Genomic DNA, 19,178 nt, shown 5'->3' on the forward strand with positions numbered 1-19,178 from the left:
TCTTATTAAAAAAAATATGGAAATGACCAATTAACCCTTATTATTAATTATCAAGATTAGTGATGATAATCAAGATTAGTGTTGATAATTAATTTTCACTTATAATAACTCTAAAATCAGATTTTTAGAGTTGAAAAAAAAGTTGTGAAGAGAAGAAAAAAGACATTTTTGTGAAACCCTAGATTTTGATTCACTCAACCAAAATGAGTGATTCCAGTGACAAATTTGAGATGGGTGAATCTCTAAATTAGTTCCCATTAGCTTTTTGTCGTTCAAAATTATCTAAAGTACGTAAAAAAATCGAAACTTTTAAAATTTTAGGAGAACTTACGGTTGGAATTTAGCTCGTTACCAACCGTAACTCTCAGTTACGGTTCCAAAAGTATCGAATACCAACCGTAACTGGTTCAATTTGGGGAAAACCTAATCGTAATACCAGTTACGGTTGGTAGAATCACAACATATAGCAACCGTAATAAATTACGGTTGGTAACTAATGAATCGAGATCAACCGTAATTAACCTACGGTTGGTAAGTTATTTGAGTACAAGTAGTAACTCAAATACGGTTGGTAACAATGATGCAATTACAAACCGTACGTAAAAAAAAAAATGAAACATCCAGGACAACTTACGGTTCGTAACTTAAGTAACGAGACCAACCGTAAGTAATTTACGGTTGGAAAAAAAATTCGTAACTGAATATTTTATCTCACAATCAAGAACTTACTGTTGATATTTGAGTTAAATGAACCGTAACATCAACCAAATCTATAGTTACGGTTCCAATTGGAGTTATTACCAACCGTAACTCACATGCAACACGGAAATTTCAATTTCAATATTGATCCAAACCCTAATTTTTGATACAAAACTAACTTAAATCAAACACAATAAACAAAACACTAACTGGGTCTTTTAGAAATATAGTTTTCAATTAACGATTATCAATTTTTCAAATCGCTGATTAATTGAGGACGATGAAAATTTCAATTTTAATGGAGGAGGAGAAGAGAAGAGAAAATGAAAAAAATCAAAAAAACTGTTTTGATTTTTTTGATTCCATTAAGTTAAAAATAAGAGTAGGGTAATCTGGTCAATTTACACCCCCTATAAGACATCCCTAACTAATAAGAGGGACGTTGCTATCATCCTTGCCGCCCCTCCAATGAAACATGCCGCCCCTTTAACATGATTGCTATTTAAGAGTCTCGTGAAAATAGTTAAGAAACAGAGTAAATGCAGTATAGACCCAACTTTATTGCCTAAGAGATTCGGTTTCGTACGCTTATTTCGAAATGACATTTTCATCATACATTTCTTAATTTCGCCTAATTCAATCTGTAATTCAATTTCAAAGAGTGATTAAGATCAAAGTGTGTATTAATTGGAGATACTAACTTGGTCCAGTGAACTTTCTTCTCCGCATTGGTGGGGCTAGTGGGTTTGAGTTGCCGAAATTGAATTAATCCTGGAGCGAAAAATACGAAATCTATACAGATTCTCCTATTCAAAAGTCACTGTAAATTAGGATTGTATTCTCATTATAATCACTATGATGATGATTCAGAAGCAATACATTTTTAGTCCACTAAATGAGCTGGATCCACTTTTAACCCCTTTTACATAAACATAATAATAGACAGAACCAAAATCTAAGACTATCACAGGAAGTCTTAGCAATAGAGAGAAATGAAAGAAGATCTTTTATGATATTGTTGTTAGTTGGGAATTGAATAAGCAAGGTATGTAGGAATTGCTGAAGTATTGAAACCATTAAAACTAGAACCAGCTGACGCAGTATAAGCCCCCATGTCTGGCCAAACAAGCCAGTCATTCACCTTCAGATCAGGCAACTGATAATTTGTTAGAAGAGTATCAAGTCCATCGCAAGTTGGCCCAAACACGGTAGAAGTATACGTCTTCAATCCTGCGCAATTAGGATCATCCGGGTTTGATGTATAAGCTAATGGTTTCGCCGTGACAGTGGCGTGATCGTATAGCAAACAATTCATAGAACCATATATGCCGTCACTGATGTAATACTCCCTTAACTCTCCACGAACACGTTTTCCGATTATGTCCGTGACTAATGTGAATGCTGTCTCGGCAAAGAACCGGCCTGGCTCCGAAATGAGCTTCAATTCTTGATCATCAGGAAAATAAGTTTCAAGAGCATTTTTAATAGTAATTGCAGCATCATCAAACTGCGAACCAAGTGTAAACCCGCCACCGATATTAAGTATATGCATTTTAGCCATACCAAGCTTCTCCGCAGTAATGAAAATCGCTTTAGCTTCAGCAATTGCAGCGCGATACGCCCTCGAATGTGTCGCACCACTACCAACATGAAAAGAAACCCCGTGAACAACTAAATTCGCAGCATTAGCAGCTTCCAGCAGCGGAACAAACTCTTCCGGCAGAGCACCATATTTATCACCTAACGGGCACCGAGCACCTTCATCCTCCGGTGCCTTAATACGCATCAGCAACCCACATTTAGGGTGAAATTTCCTCATCTTTTCGACTTCATCGATAGAATCAAATGTAGTAAGATTGACACCAACAGTAGCCGCATACTTGATATGAGACTCACTCTTGCAAGGGTTCGCATAAACAATACGATCCGGCGAAACACCCAGAGCAAGAACAGTTTCGATTTCGCCTTTACTAGCGCAATCGAAGTTTGCTCCTAACAGAGCAAGGGTACCAAGTAAAGCTGGTTCAGGATTACATTTGACAGCATAAAAGGGTTTGACAGACGGAAGACTATGATTCCATTTATCCATAAGAGTGACGATTTTTCCCAAGTCTAAAACATAGAAAGGATCTTTTACCTCTTGTTTTGTGGTTGAAATGATTGAATGAATGAAATCAGTAACTCCGTCTGTTGATGAATTATTCATAACCCTTTTTCCTTTCACTCCTGGTGCTCCCAATATCTCTTGATGACTCTTTGGGTTTGTTCCCATGACTCTAACCTGCTGAGAAGCCATGGAAATCTAGAAAAGGAAGAAACAGAGGGAGGTGAAGGAGGAAGGCAAGAAAAAAAATCTTAGATAAGACCTATTCTTATTGCCTTGAGAGGTTTTTGTGTTGGCGTGTGAAGTATTTATAGAAAGAATAGAAAAAATATCATTCAAGATTGGTACAGTAAATAGAGAAGGTGTATTATGGTCCCGGGATTACCCTTTTGGAATCAAAAGAAACAAAAAGGAAAAAAGGGTTTATAGTACTTTTCTTGAGTGTGGTGAATTTCGTTGGGGTGGAAAGGATATGATCTAAAAATCTCGATTTGTTTTCATTTTTTTTAGGAGGTTGAAACCGAAAATTAGGTCCGACGCAGATTTGAGAAACGTGAGATTAGACGATTACTAAGGTGTTTCGAATCTTCTGATATTCTTTGTAATATTAGCTCACAAGGATGGTGAGAAAATTTAGTTGAAAATTGGCTTTGTATGAGCGCGTAGGAGACGCGTAAGTGCGGTGAGGAACACAGAAAGGAAGATGTTCCCGGCATCTACCTACCAATGCAATTCGTATTGGTCTTCTTGAATATATATATATATATACTTTTTTTTAATAGTACTTCTCTCCCGGAAGAACTGGAGGAGAGTGGAGATACCAGTGCATTATTCCTGTATGTATGGAATATTATTAGGTGTTGAAAATGCTTTATTTTTATCTTGTCGTTTTTCCTGTTACGAAGAAGAAAAAACTTCCGTATAGCATGACATATAGAAAACCTGGTTAAATTAGGGTCTATCCATTTAATTAGCGCATATGACTGTATGACAAAAAAGAATCATTAAAAAATAAAAATGGTAACCCTTTATCCAACTATTTTACATAATGGTTAATTTATTCCTGATTAATTAATGTTAATTGGATGATTAATTGATGTTTAGTCAAATTAAACTAGAAATAAACTAACCTTGATTCATCATCAAAAGATGAAAAAAATCAAACCAAAATCGGTTTATGTTCATGCCCTCTAAGACCGATTCTAAGAATCAGTTTATAAGGCTCAGAACATAAACCTATTGTAAAATTTAAAAGTTTTTCTGTGACTTTTTTCCGCCATAATCGGTTTATGTTAATGCCCACATAAAACGATTGTAAATCTGGGCATTTCATGAAACTGTCTTGCTCATAACTTGTTCGTACGATGTCGGAATGATCTCATTCTTTTTGCGTTCAATTCATATTTTTATGCTCTATAATATAAAGATAAAAATTTTAAGGTTTGTGCAAAAATGGTTAATGAATCGATTGATGTGTACATTAGCACAAACCGATTGTGCTTGATGTTCATCACATCAACCCAGAATCGGTTTATGTAGGTGTACCATATCTACCGATTTTGGAGAACATGAATAACAATCGGTTTATGTGGACTCTTAAATAATCCGATTCTGGGCATAGCGGTTAAGGAATCAAAGGTTGTACAATCGTATTATATGGACATACATATAATCCGATTCTAACAAAAAAAACATACAGAAAAAACGGGTATCTCTTCCATATAAGAATCGGGCTATGCAGGCACTAACGTAGGCCGATTCTGGTTCAATTTTCTCGAAACAGAAAACACATCCAAGATAACCGGTCTTTGTGGGCATGAACATAAACTGTTTCTATATGTAATCGGTTCACAAGTACACTAACGTAAACCGATTCTGGTAAACCAAAAAAAAAATGATTTAAAAAAAATCGAATTTTGAGTGATTGCATGTTGCTATAACCTAATTTAGGGGATCGGGTTTACTAGAAAAGTACTTGATTCGTGCCATTTTGGGGGAGAAGAAGAGAAGAATAATCAGTTAAAAGTGGAGATGGAGATGAAAATGAATTTGAATTTGAATTTGATTTTGATATAAGTTTTTAGTTTTTAGTTATATGATTTTGATTTTAGTTTTTAATTTTTAGTTTTGTTATTAGGATTTAATGAGGATAAACTGGTAGTATTAGTATTTGATAGAGGGTAAATTAGTAATTTCATCTCTTAATAACCTTTTTTGTCCTGTAGTCATGGGCCCCAATTAAATTGGATAGGCCCCAATTTAGCCAGGATAAAAAACTTGCCGGATTAGGTATACCATATTAATCCTGACTAGTTTGGAGCCTATAAGGATTATTTGGGACCTATGCTTACAAGAAAAAAAGGGTCATCCAGAAGTAAAATGAAAAACCCCTTATCAAACTATTTTACATAATGGCTAATTTATCCCTGACTAATTAGTGTTAATTAGGTAATTGTTTAATCATGTTAACCCGGAAATCAATTAATGTTACTTCATCATCAAAACATTATTTTTTTTTATTTTTTTTTTTGAAGAAAATCAACCCATAATCGAGCTATGTTCATGCTCTCATAAACCGATTCTTAGAAGACTTTAAACATAAACCGATTGTAAAATTCGAGAGTTTTTATGTGATTTTTTTCTGTTAGAATCGGTTCATGTTAATTCCCATATAAACCGATGGTAAATCTGGACATTTCTTCAACTGTTTTGCTCATAACTTCTTCGTCTGATGTCGGAATGACCTCATTCTTTTTGCGTTCAATTTGTATATTCACGCTCTACAATATAAAGATAAAAATTTCATGGTTTGTACCAAAATTCAAACATTGCTAATGAATCGGTTGATATATGCATTAGCATAAACAAATTGTGGTTGATGTTCATCAGACACGGAGAACATCAACCCAAAATCGATTTAACCGATTGCTTGTAACATCAACTACAGTCAGACTAATCTTGTGCACACATAAACCGATTCTGGTTTATTTTAAGAAAATTTGATGAGTAAATTCCAGAAATTTAGAGTTAAAGCATTGTTGAGTTTCTCTTAAAAGGAACAAATTAAATGGATTAACTCAATCACTTGAATTGTTTGTCCACGAAAATCTTTCAAAACCCAAAAAAAAAAAAATGAGTATTCAATTGTTGTTTGTGATTAGGTTTTAGTTTTTGATTTTGATGGAAATTTTGAAAAAAATAGGTTTTGATTAAAGATTTTTGTATTTGTTAATAGAAATGATTATGATGTTGTATTTATTTTAAAATTATTAAGGTTTCTTTATAGGGTTATTTAGTATTTTTACCTAATTTAGACACCCCTTATCCCCTTAGTCTAAGTGGGTGAGGAAATTTATAGGCCCCAAATAAACACATTAGGCCCTAAACTAGCCAGGATATTAATTGGGGTGTATCGAATTTTAAATGGATTCAGATGAAGGGATAAGGGGTGCCAAAATGGGTGAAGTAACAAAATTACCTTATCTATTATAATTAAACTTAAACTAATTCATCTCCTCATTTCATTTTCATTTCATCTTCTCCTCTAACATACGACCTACTGGTCCCCCAGCTTCATGGATAACCTTTGAAAACTCGTTGATTAATTCGTCGTAATCGTCGATTCGAAAACTCATCGTCGGTTAATATTCAAACATGAAGCCGCGTGTGAAACAAACTTATAGAAGATCTAGGAATTGGAAAATCTACTCAATACAAAAGGAAGAAAAAAAACAGTTGATGAAAAAGGAATCCCTGAAACTGCTGAAACCGAAGAAATGACGAGATTGAGAACGTAAGTGATTGCATAAACTCATTCCAGTACTTCAATTTGTTGTTTGCATGTCAAATTCGGTCAGAAAATTCGGAACTCTGAAATTGCAGTTATGTAGTCGTCAGGGTTTCTGTTTGACGACCATGCCGACTTTTCATATTTAGTAATAGTCGTTGTCTTCATAGAATTGAAGATCTTGACGACTTTTCATCTCTGAAAGTGACATTTACATGGTCGTCATGATATTCAACCTAACACCTTGACGACTAGTGATGTTGTATTATAGTTGTCAGTATTTGAAAATCCTAACCTGCCGACTAATGCTGTGAAAAGCTTGTTTTCTTGTGTTCCAATTTGTTACTAGTCGGCATATTATTTGAATACTGATTTGACGACTAAGTATTAGTCGTTATGTGGAATTATCGACCATGTCGATTAATAACTCCCCAAACGTAGTTTTTCAGTATTGAGATTGTTATTAGTCTTTATTGTGTTTTTTTCCTAAGGTGACGACTACCTTTTGGTTGTCAATCAATATTTGTTGTCGTCCCTGACGACTAAGCATATTAGTTACTTAGTTGTTTCCTTGTTCAAATGTTGACCCTGACGACTAATTGAAATGTATTTTCATTATTCTTTTTCAGGCTGCAAAAGGTCAAGCAAGAAATGAAACATACTACTCCTCCTTCAAGACTCCTCGCGTAGGCGAAGAACTCTTGACTGCCATACATCGAGGGGAATTTTTGGATCCGGGAACATTTAGGATCCGTGAAAGGGATGATTCTCATCCACCACCTGAACCAAGTGATTCAGATAAAACTCCAGATGAAGACCAATCATTTCTATCTGGTAGAGGAGGTAATGATGATGGTGATCAAGGAACTTCGGCTGCTACAAGAGATAAAGATGGTGACGATCAAGGAACTCCACCTGCTAGAGGAGGTAATGATGATGGTGATAACAATGATGATGGGAAGAATGATGATAAAGATGATGGACAATGTGAAAGTGTTGAAGAAGAAGGTAATGGTCAAGAGACAGGGGTTCGGGTTAAACAAGAACTGCGAGCTGCAATGGGAAAAATGAAGGTTATCAATAAACCTATTAATTCTCACATTCCGCCCTATCACTTAAAGAATGTACAGAAAGAAGGGTTACCTAGAGATGGTAGACATGTTCTTTTTGTATACAACGACTCATGGGCGTATTAGTTTCTGTCACCTAACACTTTCTTCTTTTACTTTTGTTATTGTGTGATTCCTTGATTGTGCATTTAATATTATTCCATCAATTCCCATACATTCTCTTTATATTGTTGCAAAAAAGTTTTTTCCTTTCATTTAAAGTTATTTTACATTTTCTTTCTATCTATATTGATCTTGATTCTCCTTTGACTGGAATCATTATCATATTAAGTTACTCTTAACTCTTTTTTTACCCAGTAATATCTCATTTGTTGTTTACATATTTCTCTGTTTCCGAATTTAATCTTATTTCAGTACTGTCTCTGCATATTCATTTGTATAGCTGTAACTTCTTAAATCTTTCTGCTCAATATTTATTGAAATGAAAATTCTATCTTGGAACGTCCATAAACAGGCCCCTTAATACCAGAGACCATTAAGACCATCTGTACTTTTCTTACAAACAGATTTAGTTTTTCTTTCCGAAACTAAAGCTCTATACTCTTGCACGGAGCTTATCTTTAAAAAGTTGTTTGGTTCATAACGATGTCAGTGGGTAGAGGAAAGGACTGTTTGGAAAAATTATATTCATATTACATTACTATATTCTCAACTTAATGTGTGTCATTTTACTGTGAACCATAATGGTTTACAATTAATGTTAACATGTGTATATGGTACTATAGACCTTGATGACAAGGTGGCATAATCTTCGCATATATCTTAATGGGGCAACAAATCACAATCCCATGGTTATTAATTAGGGACTTAAACTTTATTTTGGATCCTGCGGAGAAACAAGGCGGAAATAAATCAAATTCTATTTAGAAAATCATTCATCTTACAGGTTCTTGATCCATTAGATCTGCAAGATACGGGATACAAGGATGTTCCTTTCACTTGGTTCATCTATAGAAAAGGAGATGCGAACACATGTGAAAGAATTGACGAGACATTAATTGAGTACCATGGATTCAATAATTTTCGGATACAAAGATACATCATCTTTCTAGAATAGGGTCGAACCATATTTTGTTATTACTATATTCAAACCTTGAAAAAAAAAAAAAGAGCTACAAAAACCATTCAGATGTCTCAGATCTTGGCTTACCCATCCATCTTGATCAGTCGTTCTATCCACATCTCGGAATATTAATTCCAGTAACTCCCTCACCTCAAAATTGCAGCTTCTATCTTCCGATCTCTCTCACTGGAACTACAAGGTAATTAGAAATATTCATAAATAGATTAAGACCTTGAACAATAAAATTGAATATCTGCATGAGTCAGGGAGTTTCCCATCCCAATTACATTATCTTAAGAGTCTACATTTGGATTAAGAAAATAGTATAAAATCAGAAACAGTTATTATCATCAATTATTCCGTGATAAATTATTCGAGGAATATGACCAAAATGTGTGCCATATTTCCATGCCTCGGCATCCTATAAAAAAAAAAATTAACTCCCTCCTAATAAACCACTTTTATGAGATACACTCACTCAGCCAACCTTCGGGTCTTTGGCTTTTAGATAAGGACCAAATTAACTCCCTCCTAACAAACCACTTTTATCATATAAACTCGTCCCAATTCTCATAATATGATTACTATTTTTGATAAATAGAGTGCTGCATCTCGGAGTCAAAAAATCTATCCCTTGTCGAGATCCCTTCTAGGAGGCAAATTGGAATAAACTTTCAAATATGAACACTTGGGGAGCTCCTAGCTCGGGCGGCTTCCAACCGGGTTTATCCAAATCCAACAGAATGATATATATCTTGGTATATTCTTTGTTTTCAACAGAAACCGCAAGGAAAATTTTGAACTTCTCCTTCAGAAATTTTATTCCACTTTGCAAGGTTGAAAATCAAAACTTCTCTTTCCAAGTCTCAAATTGGAAGCACAATACTTATCTAATCCATCTTACAAGTTTAGCCTGCGTACTAAATGAAATGCCTGGATATTCTGAAATCCATGTTAGATTAGCTAGACCATATACAGAGATATTCTTGGTGGAATAATATATATATATATATATATATATATATATATATATATATATATTAGTTTTTTTTATAACAGGAATAAAGATAAATCAAAATGCAAAAGGGATATTTAAAAGCATGGCCAAGCATATGCAAACAAATCTCTGGAGGGTCTTGGTACCAAAAACACACACTAATTCAATATTGCTCTTTTAACCAAACTGGCAGGCCGTCTAATTTCGGAACCTAACTAACTTTGGCCCCAACTTTTGAAAGCAAAGTACTTTCTGAACTCATATCCTTTCGGTTCTTCGAGAAAGTATAACCTGGACAAGTATCTAGAATAGTCTTTCCCTTATTAAGGACAATTTATATATGGCAGATCGATGAAGCCTTAGCCTCTACACAAATTTGAGAAAAACGAATTGATCACCAACTCAACGTTCATCCCCAAAGCAACAGATAAGAAAAACCGTTCCCTATTTTGGTCAAGGAGAATAATATCCCTCGAAGGTAATAAGGACTATTTCAAACTTGATGATTTGTTTACTCCTGAAATAAAAGAAAAAATCATACCCATCACTGTAAATCAATGTCTCATATATAATTAGATGAAAACATCATTCTTCTGGTTCCTTCTCGGTGAAATTTTTTAATGATTTCCTATTAAACAGATCTCCCAACAGAAACATCAATCTTTCATGGAAAAAGATTGGAAATTCCCAGTTAGTGCAAAAGACACTCAAACTTCAAGCCAACTTGCCTCGCATGTGTTGACAGTTTCTCCAGGTTGTCTAATGTATAACTCTCAAACTTTAAAATCTTAGAATCATCTCCTTAGAAAATGCTCATTTGCCAGGGTAATTTGGTTTCTTTCTCCTTAGAATCTTTAATGCGGATTTTCCAAATATCTTCATCAGTGAGTGGGTAGCTAATTGAATATCTTCTTCTGAGTGTGTGCCTTTCACAACCAAAATAGTAACTATACTGTGGTTCATCTGGATACACAGATGCTCATTGACTTTTGAAAAAACTAATTCCAATCCATGCATATTGATAGGGAAAATTAGAAAATTCCTCAATAACAACCCATCCATTTCTCAACCTTAGATTTTCAAACCTCACTTCTCGAATTTGATCAAACTTTATTGGGCTAATTTTAAATAGATTGGATTATATTTATTGATTATTCTTCTAAAGAAGGATAACCCTCAATAGGATATGCTTTCATACTCGGTAGAACAAGAATCGTGTATGCACATTGAGTCAGGATCTAACCAAGCTGCCTCGGCTCTTCAAGAAAAAGCTATAACTTTGTTAATAACAAGCAATATGCTATATTAATAATCTTCTGTTAATAGCTACATACTGCAAGCAACTAGCGGATATTTTCAACATCAACTATCATGAAGGTGAAATCTCTATTAGACAAACTTCCTCAATTGCAGGTTCATTATATCAACATGAAACATAACACAACGATTCAACGGCAAAGACATACAGGATACAACATCTTCAACACATGTCAACAAACTTAACAACAAGTACTCGAGTGTAAAAATAGGCCAAATTGAAAAAGTGAAAGTAACACTTTTCCAGAAATGGAGGGAGTATTATTTAATTTATAATATTCATCTTTTACATAAAAAAACAAACTATTTTTTCATGTAAAAGCATCATGGTTAGTCGAGGAGTCGGAAGCACACAAAATATTTTACCTTCTTCCTTTTGGAAAAAAAATTACACACGTGTATGAGTCACATAATATGAGAGCTCTAGAATTATTGATATATGAATAAAATATTAGTATGCCAAACATCACCAAATTCAAAAGCATCCCCTACGTTCTCTGGTTCTTTCTCAAAAACAAGATTTTAAAACAGACCTTACAATATCACATGGCAAAAGATCGTCACTACTGATGCGAGACTAAAGATGAAAGTTAACGTGTTAAAATATCAATAAGCACCAAAACTTACATACAAATCCATTGTAGTCCATCCCGGTTAGGATACCTGGCTTTCACCCAGGCGACCCGGGTTCAAATCCCGGCAATGGAATTACCTATTTTTTTTTTTGCAAAACTTACAGATGACCTAATGTGCATTTGGCATATTAATTTTTCTCTCAGAACATGAACCCCAAAAGCCAAAACTACACTAATTTGGACCCGTTTGCATAATCTTTGATTCGTAAAAGCGTTTCATTTACGCCATCACATCATCATCAGCTATCCAGAGGACGCGATTAAGTATTTCGGTAGGTTGTTTGCATAGTAAAAAACAAGATCCTAAATGAATAGTAGTAGTAATTTGATATTGATGGTTAATTTGGTTCTGATGTGTATATTCCAAGTTATCTAATCTTCTTTTTTCCAAGAATAAACAAAGTTTTGATTAAATGCAGTTGATTTTTGGTCAAATTTGGGATCTTCTCTTTTCTCCTCAGTTCCATCATGTATACCTTCAAATGCAGTTGATCTTCTATGTACAGTCCGTTTTGCTTTTAGGCCAACTTGCTTGCAAACTTTTCTCTTCTTTTGTTGGAAACAATATCCCAATGAAGATCTAGAAATAAGTACACCTAATAAATGTAGAAAGGCAACATCCAACTAGGGCATAATCCCAAACAAAAGATGCCGCCAAAAACAGAAAACAACAGAAATGAACAGACCCTGAGGGACCGTGTTGTAGCTGCTAGTGAAGAGATTTTAGGACAAAAGGCTAATATTGAAGATATCATCTACCCACCACCACCACCCTGTTTGAGCCATCTCCTTTTATTCCATTTGAGATAACATACAAATCTCTCTCCTTGATCTTTATATTTTGTATGGCCTCAATTTTGAGTTTTTAACCAACTTTCCCTTGAGCAGATCTTTTTGCCACATGGAATTCTAGTATTCCGCTTTACCATGTTTAGTAAATTCTCGACCTAACTATGAAGTTAGAGCATCCACAGTGGGCGAGTATAACCAAATTTATGGGATGAGATCGTAACACAGGGGGACGGAGTAAAGATCAAATTTGGACCAAAGATCAAATTCCAGACCAAATATGGTCGCGACCAAATCCCAAATCCTAATATAGTCGGGCGTAAATTTAAAGTACGTTTGTTGCTGGACGGACACCCAACCATCCGCCCGTTCACTTACTCATCAGGCGGGAACCAAACCATCCGCCCCATTCAAAATGAAATTCATCAGGCGGACACCCAATCATCCGTCCGTTCACATTTCGTCAGGCGGACGCCAAACCATCCGCCCCATTCAAAATGAAATTCATCAGGCGGACACCCAACCATCCGCCCGTTCACTTACTAATCAGGCGGACACCAAACCATCCGCCCCATTCAAATTTCGGGCGTAAACCAATTTTACGCCCCATTCAAGCGTACACCAAATTTACGCCCGTTTTCGTGCGGTGATTAATTTTACGCGCGACCAAATTTGGTCTTCTCCCCATAACGTCACAGTACAGATTAAACTCATATTTAGTCTTTTTTTTTGGTCTTTGATCTTTGAGTTTAGTCGTACCATTGCAGTCGCTCTTAGCATCAAAAACACTTCCTTTTTACTATGCTTTCATTTTTTCTAGAACATGGCCTGGACTTTCACTGAAACTACCCATCTTTTGTCAATCAATCCTATCCCTCATCTATGTTGATCGGTAAAGATTTTTGTGCTGGTGAATTTCCAACTCGGGTCACTGATATGCTACAGCCATTGGATTACAATATCTTTTGTGAAACAAGGAATTGGCCGGACTTTAACGAATCTCATTTCTGAAACTAGGTTCTGGGTAGTTTCAAATTTTCAACACATTCAAAGAATTCCCATATACTGGTCATCTATTCTATTATTTTTTTTGCTAGACCGGCCGTCGCTAGGCCTAAAAGTGCACATGCTCGAAGAATCAAGCAGCTTTTTTTTTTGACCTCCTAACTGGTCATTTTGGTAGACCCATTGCACATGGCATACCAAATTTGACTAGTAGAAAATTATCATTTGGAGTACACTTGAAACTTTTTCAGGTGCGTCATATATGGTATTGGTAATTGCTCACCAGATTTCCACGACTTACACCTTGTTTGTTTATTCCTGACTCATTTGAGTCATTTGGATTCGAGTCGTCTGGATCTGACTGAAATCACCTGATTCGAGCCAGATGTGACTCAATATGTTTGTTTGAGTCAGATCTGCCTCAACTGACTCAAAAAATTGTAAGTCAGTGGTTTGATACCTTGAATCAGAGATATTTTGTTACCAGATTCAATCGGATTCGAATCAGGGATTAGGTCTGAATCAGATCTGACTCAAAATTGAAAACAAACTATCTGACATCTGACTCGCGACGAGTCAGGGATTGACTCAGATTCAGATCGCAATTCAGATGCAAACGAACATGGTCTTATATTTTCTCGTCAATGACAGTTCAAACGCAAACCAAACAGTGGAACTGTGGAAGAGTGATTTCTCCACCTCAATATGCAAACCAAAGAAGAACAAGTGGGGACATATGTTTGAGACTTTTGTAGGTTTCCATAAACCACAAAGAAAAAGTGTCAAATTAAGCAAAAAAGAGAAAAGTGAGATTTTGTCCGAAAAATGTAAGACAAGATTAAGATCGCGGTATCTATTCGCAGAAAGAACGAATAAAGAGATTTAGACTTTAGAGTAATTGTTCAGATTGATCACTCCAATCATATTTTCTTTATTTTCAATTATAGAAAGATATATGAAACTGCATCACATACAACTGAACTTGATTGCTCTTGTACAGAATGCGCATTTTGTGTCCATGTAATTCATTTTGAAGGCACAATGTTATCAATACTATATAGATATGTATAGGCTGCATCTAGTTTTTAAAACTAGTATTGCTTCAAGATCGGCGACAAAACGAAGGAAGTCTTGGAGTCATATGAAGGCGCATAGGAGGACCCAATTCACCATCACCCCACAAAGCATAAGCTTCTTCGCCATGGGCAGCATCGTCACCAACCTTAAGAGCATCATCGCTCATTCTAAGGTTAACAAATCTACTTATGAATATACAAATCAAACTTGTCATGACTACATTCCATACAAAAATGAAGCCTGCTCCGAGTAATTGGTAGCCCATTTGTATTAAACCGTCCCTGAGTTGTCCCTGTGCTACACTATAAACTAGCCCTGGTCTATGGAGTTTTTCTGCTCCATAGTACATTCTTAAGTAACTTGGTTTCGCAAAGATGCCAGAGAGTATGCCTCCTAGTAAACCTGCAACTGAGTGGGTGTGAAAAACGGCTAACGGGTCATCGACTAGTTGGTAGAGAGTGGATCTTTTGTGAACCATCATAGTGTACCATGGTACAAAACCTGCCAATACACCCATGACCAATGCCGCCCATGGTTCCACCAACCCTGTATATAAAACAATGTATTAGCAGTTTTCTGCAGGATACACTTCACCAGCTCTATAAAATAAGCAGTGCATCTATACTATTGGTAGTTTGCATGACAACTAATCAAGGTTTAGTGTTGATCCTATTACAGATTGTGCATCGAAGTTGCTAAACCTAATAGATTTTATCAATTCCCATTGGTTCTGGTTTTCAATTTGGTTTGATCTTTTGCAAACCCAAGAAAGACATGGGAAGGAAATAAAACTGACCAGCACCAGGAGTGATGCAGACAAGACCAGTTATCATGCCTTGAACAGCGCCTGATACTGAACTCTTTTTATAGTAATACATATCCAAGCCCATCCACACCAAGAGGCTGATAGCAGTACAAAAATGGGTATTGAGGATGGCTAAAGCTGAGAGCATGTTAGCTGACAATGGTGAACCTCCATTGAACCCACTCCACCCTAACCACAGCAACCCTGCACCTCCCAACATGTGAATAATATTGTTTGGTGGAAAATGTTGCCTGTCATGTGGTATCCTTGGTCCTACCTGCGGTCAACCAGCGCATGATCAGTTGTGCACTAACAACCTTAAGATAACATTATTAGCCGGTGACATAGCAAGGTCAGACTTCACCCTTGACCTGTTAACTGTGCCATGCTAACATTTGGCCCCGATAAGTTGGTCTGATTCTATATTTTAAATGTTATGCTAGATAGGACTAGAATTACAAAAATGACTAACACTAAGGAAATTGCAGCAGTTGAGGATTAGCATATTAGAATAGCCAACTTGGACAAGTTAAATCCTGGCTGACCTTGTTTCGTCTAACTATTCCTTTTTCTGGAGAGGTGGGTGAAGTTTTAATGGAGGTAAGCAAACGCTGCTGCAGCAGGAATTGAATCCAGTACTCTATGCTTGATGGCACATGTTGTTTTCTGGGTCGGGCATATAAGCTAATGAATAATGACCCTTGTTTTTGGTGTACCAATGATAGTTAGAGAAATCTATCAGTAAAGGGATTTGTGAACTTTACCCAATAAGCAGCAGTAAAACCAGCAACACCAGATGATAGATGAATGACATAACCTCCAGAGAAATCAATAATCTCTCCATATTTTTGAAGAAACCCATTGCCACTCCAGATACTATACGCACCAACGGAGTAAGAAAATGTAAGCCAAAGAGGAACAAACAACATCCAAGCATAGAAATTCATTCTCCCCAGCAAGGACCCTGCAATTAGAATTACAGTAATGGCTGCAAATGCAAACTCGTAGAAGACATAAGTAGCTATTGGTATGTGATGATCACCTGGTCCTGGACCAAGAAGATATGATTCTGAAAGAGCAAAAGCAGGTTTGCCACACAAAGGAGTAAGTTTAGAACCAAAAGACATTTGATGTGCCCACAAGACCCAACATAAAAGCACAGTAGCGAATGCATATAAAGCCATGAAAGCTGAATTAACAGCCCATTTTTTCTTGACCATACTCCCATAAAGAATTATGAGACCTGGTACACTTTGTAAACCAACTAATGCTGCCGCTATTAAAACCCACGCATTATCAGCTTTAGTTAACCATTCAGGACTTGCATCAGTTGGCAAAAGTCCGCTAGGTAAATGAGGTGGATAATCATATTCATCATATTCTAGTAACAAATTCTCCATCTAAAAAGAAATATGCAAATATTGAATCAACAATATTGAATCTAAAAAGAAGAGGAAGAATCTTTGGAATCTTACGTGAATGCTAGAATTTATAGAGAATGTTGAAGATGTAGATGAGGAAGGAATTATTGGAATCATCAACTGTCGGAAGCTATAGATTCTTGTTGTAAGTTTATGGAACTTTGTTGAATCATATGGAATCTACATAATTCTGAATCAAGTCATCATCTTCGTCCTCCTTAACAGTAAATTATAACAATGTGTCATTTTCAAAATGTCACAATAAGCATACATTGAATACAACGATAATACAGATGGGATTACCACTTGTTGTGATCCTGTTTTTGTCAGGTACATGTTTCTTGTTGATATAAAATGTTTTTCTAACTCTATAATCGAAAGTATTAAGGTGACAACAAATTTTAGTTGAGTTAGGACCCATCACCAAGACCTCAGTAAGACAGTACGCATACCTTTTTGTGGCAGTACAGCAATGAACCCTTTCCTTTGCCTCGCTTTTCTTCTCTCTTGTAACACCTTATCTCGATCATTCCCGTTCATATGCATTATTTGACTGGTCCCTGTTATGCGCTCATCGCCGTTCGTGTATTGAGATTTGAGACCGCTAATGAAACTATACCCTTCTCATTTTGAATCCCTCTAATGCAAATTTCAGAATCCTCAACATAAGCCAAACATGCTCAAGATAAGCCAAACCAATACATGTCCCTATGTTGAGAAAATTGAACAATTTCAACCAAATTGTAACATTTTGTGATTTCAGGTAAACAAAAATATTAATTTGATTTCATAAAAAAAAAAAAAACTGAGTAATGATACAAAGATTAATTACAAATTTACAAGCAGCAATTTCAATTGCAACAGAACGAAATGAAAAGACAAAACTAAAGTGAAATTAATACTTGTTGTATTTGTGCCAACAGAGAAGCATGATAATGCATTTAATACTTGTTTTATAGCCATGTACTTCGTCGGCATCATTGATAGAGTTTAAGGTATGGGATTCGGTGATACAAAATGCTATGCACTATCTTGAATCCAGTCATTTAATCGAAATAAGATGTACTATATATATATATGTAATATCACGATGATCACCTATGTAATCTAAAGCAATTTAGTGGCAATTTAAGCTAGTTTCACATTCATTAATGTCGATTCATCATTAAGGTTGATCATTGATGATAAAATCATATTCATATGCATGACAATGAGTACGTAAGAACGATCCATGTTGTACTCCAACAAAATAATATAAAAACTGGTGTCAATTAAGTTTACAATTGTAAGTCCTTAGTATATTGACGCCTAGCTACTGCATTACATACTACTTTCATCACTAACAAATAACAGTGCTCGTGTGTGTTTACAATACGATGGTTAATCTAGATAGTGCAAGAGTGGTGGTGTTGTCGACACAAATGTCTCTCGTAGCTTGCTTTAATGTTCGGTACTGGACTACAAGCTACTTCACAATAGGATGGCTCAATCAGGTTCAATTAGATTAACACTCCGGTAGAAATTTAACTTGAATCATTGATAACGGTAAAACACTAAAAAGTAAAACACTAAAATTAAACATAATAGGATGGCTCAAGTGCGTGCATATGTGAAAATGCTCGGATATAACAACCACCAATATTGAAAGTGCACGCACTTGGTTTCCGGCACATGGATTTATACACTAATGTGGGAACACACTATATGCTTACATCCATAGGTGGTTACATATTCTCAACTCTACATTTCAATCATTGAAACATTCTTCTATAATGTTATAACAGTCGTTAGACATGAAGAATCGACTATCTTCATCAAAGCTATTTACAAGATTAAAACGTCATCATGACTTTCGTCACGGGTAAAGATGAAGATGGTTAAAGCAAAAGCTTACCAACACGTATTTCGAGAGAAACATAGGCGAGTAAACTCGGCTCGAAATAGCAAATGTATATGTATGAAAACTATCATACTTATACGACTTTTGTCTCAAGAGTATGAGATAGAGTAGATAGACTTTTGAGTGACACGATGAGTTCAAGTCTCCACATACCTTTTGGTCGGATGAAGTTCCACTGGTTCCTTGAGTAGTTCTTCGTCTTTGCAAGATAATCGCCATGTAGTCTGGAGCTCAACTATTCCTAACTATCCTAGACCGAGACTTAGTCATAAGTATACTAGAAATCAAGACATATAGTTTTGATCACTAATATTGACAAACATGCTTGAGATAGCAACGCATGTGAGTTCGACCGAGCAATGCTCTAACAATCTCCCCCTTTGTCAATTTTAGTGACAAAACTATCAATACATATGGATTACAAAATAAAATAAAACTTTGTAGCTTCT

General features: G+C 35.7%; 2 protein-coding genes and 1 non-coding gene across 3 annotated transcripts; 1 reads left to right on the forward strand and 2 right to left on the reverse strand.

The window, feature by feature from the left end:
- Positions 1-1,511: 1,511 nt before the first annotated feature.
- On the reverse strand, positions 1,512-3,094 carry LOC113291591 (ornithine decarboxylase-like). The gene has a single exon (XM_026541112.1). The coding sequence runs from the start codon at positions 2,993-2,995 to the stop codon at positions 1,721-1,723; it is 1,275 nt and encodes a 424-aa protein (XP_026396897.1). The 5' UTR covers positions 2,996-3,094; the 3' UTR covers positions 1,512-1,720.
- An 8,637-nt stretch (positions 3,095-11,731) lies between these two features.
- TRNAE-UUC lies at positions 11,732-11,805 on the forward strand. The gene has a single exon. It is a non-coding gene; the product is annotated as a tRNA-Glu (tRNA).
- Positions 11,806-14,628: 2,823 nt separating this feature from the next.
- On the reverse strand, positions 14,629-16,808 carry LOC113341440 (ammonium transporter 3 member 2-like). Its single transcript, XM_026586343.1, has 3 exons — positions 16,173-16,808; positions 15,400-15,685; positions 14,629-15,149 (listed from the first exon to the last, which is right to left on the reverse strand). The coding sequence occupies exons 1-3, from the start codon at positions 16,806-16,808 to the stop codon at positions 14,629-14,631; spliced, it is 1,443 nt and encodes a 480-aa protein (XP_026442128.1).
- Between the last annotated feature and the right edge of the window lie 2,370 nt (positions 16,809-19,178).

The sequence above is a fragment of the Papaver somniferum genome, chromosome 1, assembly GCF_003573695.1.
Source record: "Papaver somniferum cultivar HN1 chromosome 1, ASM357369v1, whole genome shotgun sequence".
Taxonomy (NCBI): domain Eukaryota; kingdom Viridiplantae; phylum Streptophyta; class Magnoliopsida; order Ranunculales; family Papaveraceae; genus Papaver; species Papaver somniferum.

What these genes read in the sequence shown, in the direction of transcription:
- LOC113291591 (XM_026541112.1), bottom strand. Translation starts at nt 2,995, where the DNA reads ATGGCTTCTCAGCAGGTTAGAGTCATGGGAACAAACCCAAAGAGTCAT.
- LOC113341440 (XM_026586343.1), bottom strand. Translation starts at nt 16,808, where the DNA reads ATGGAGAATTTGTTACTAGAATATGATGAATATGATTATCCACCTCAT. An exon ending in GTTTTACTGCTGCTTATTGG is followed by an intron (nt 15,686 to 16,172) that starts GTAAAGTTCACA and finishes GGTTGACCGCAG; the next exon opens with GTAGGACCAAGGATACCACA. An exon ending in CTGCATCACTCCTGGTGCTG is followed by an intron (nt 15,150 to 15,399) that starts GTCAGTTTTATT and finishes TTTTATATACAG; the next exon opens with GGTTGGTGGAACCATGGGCG.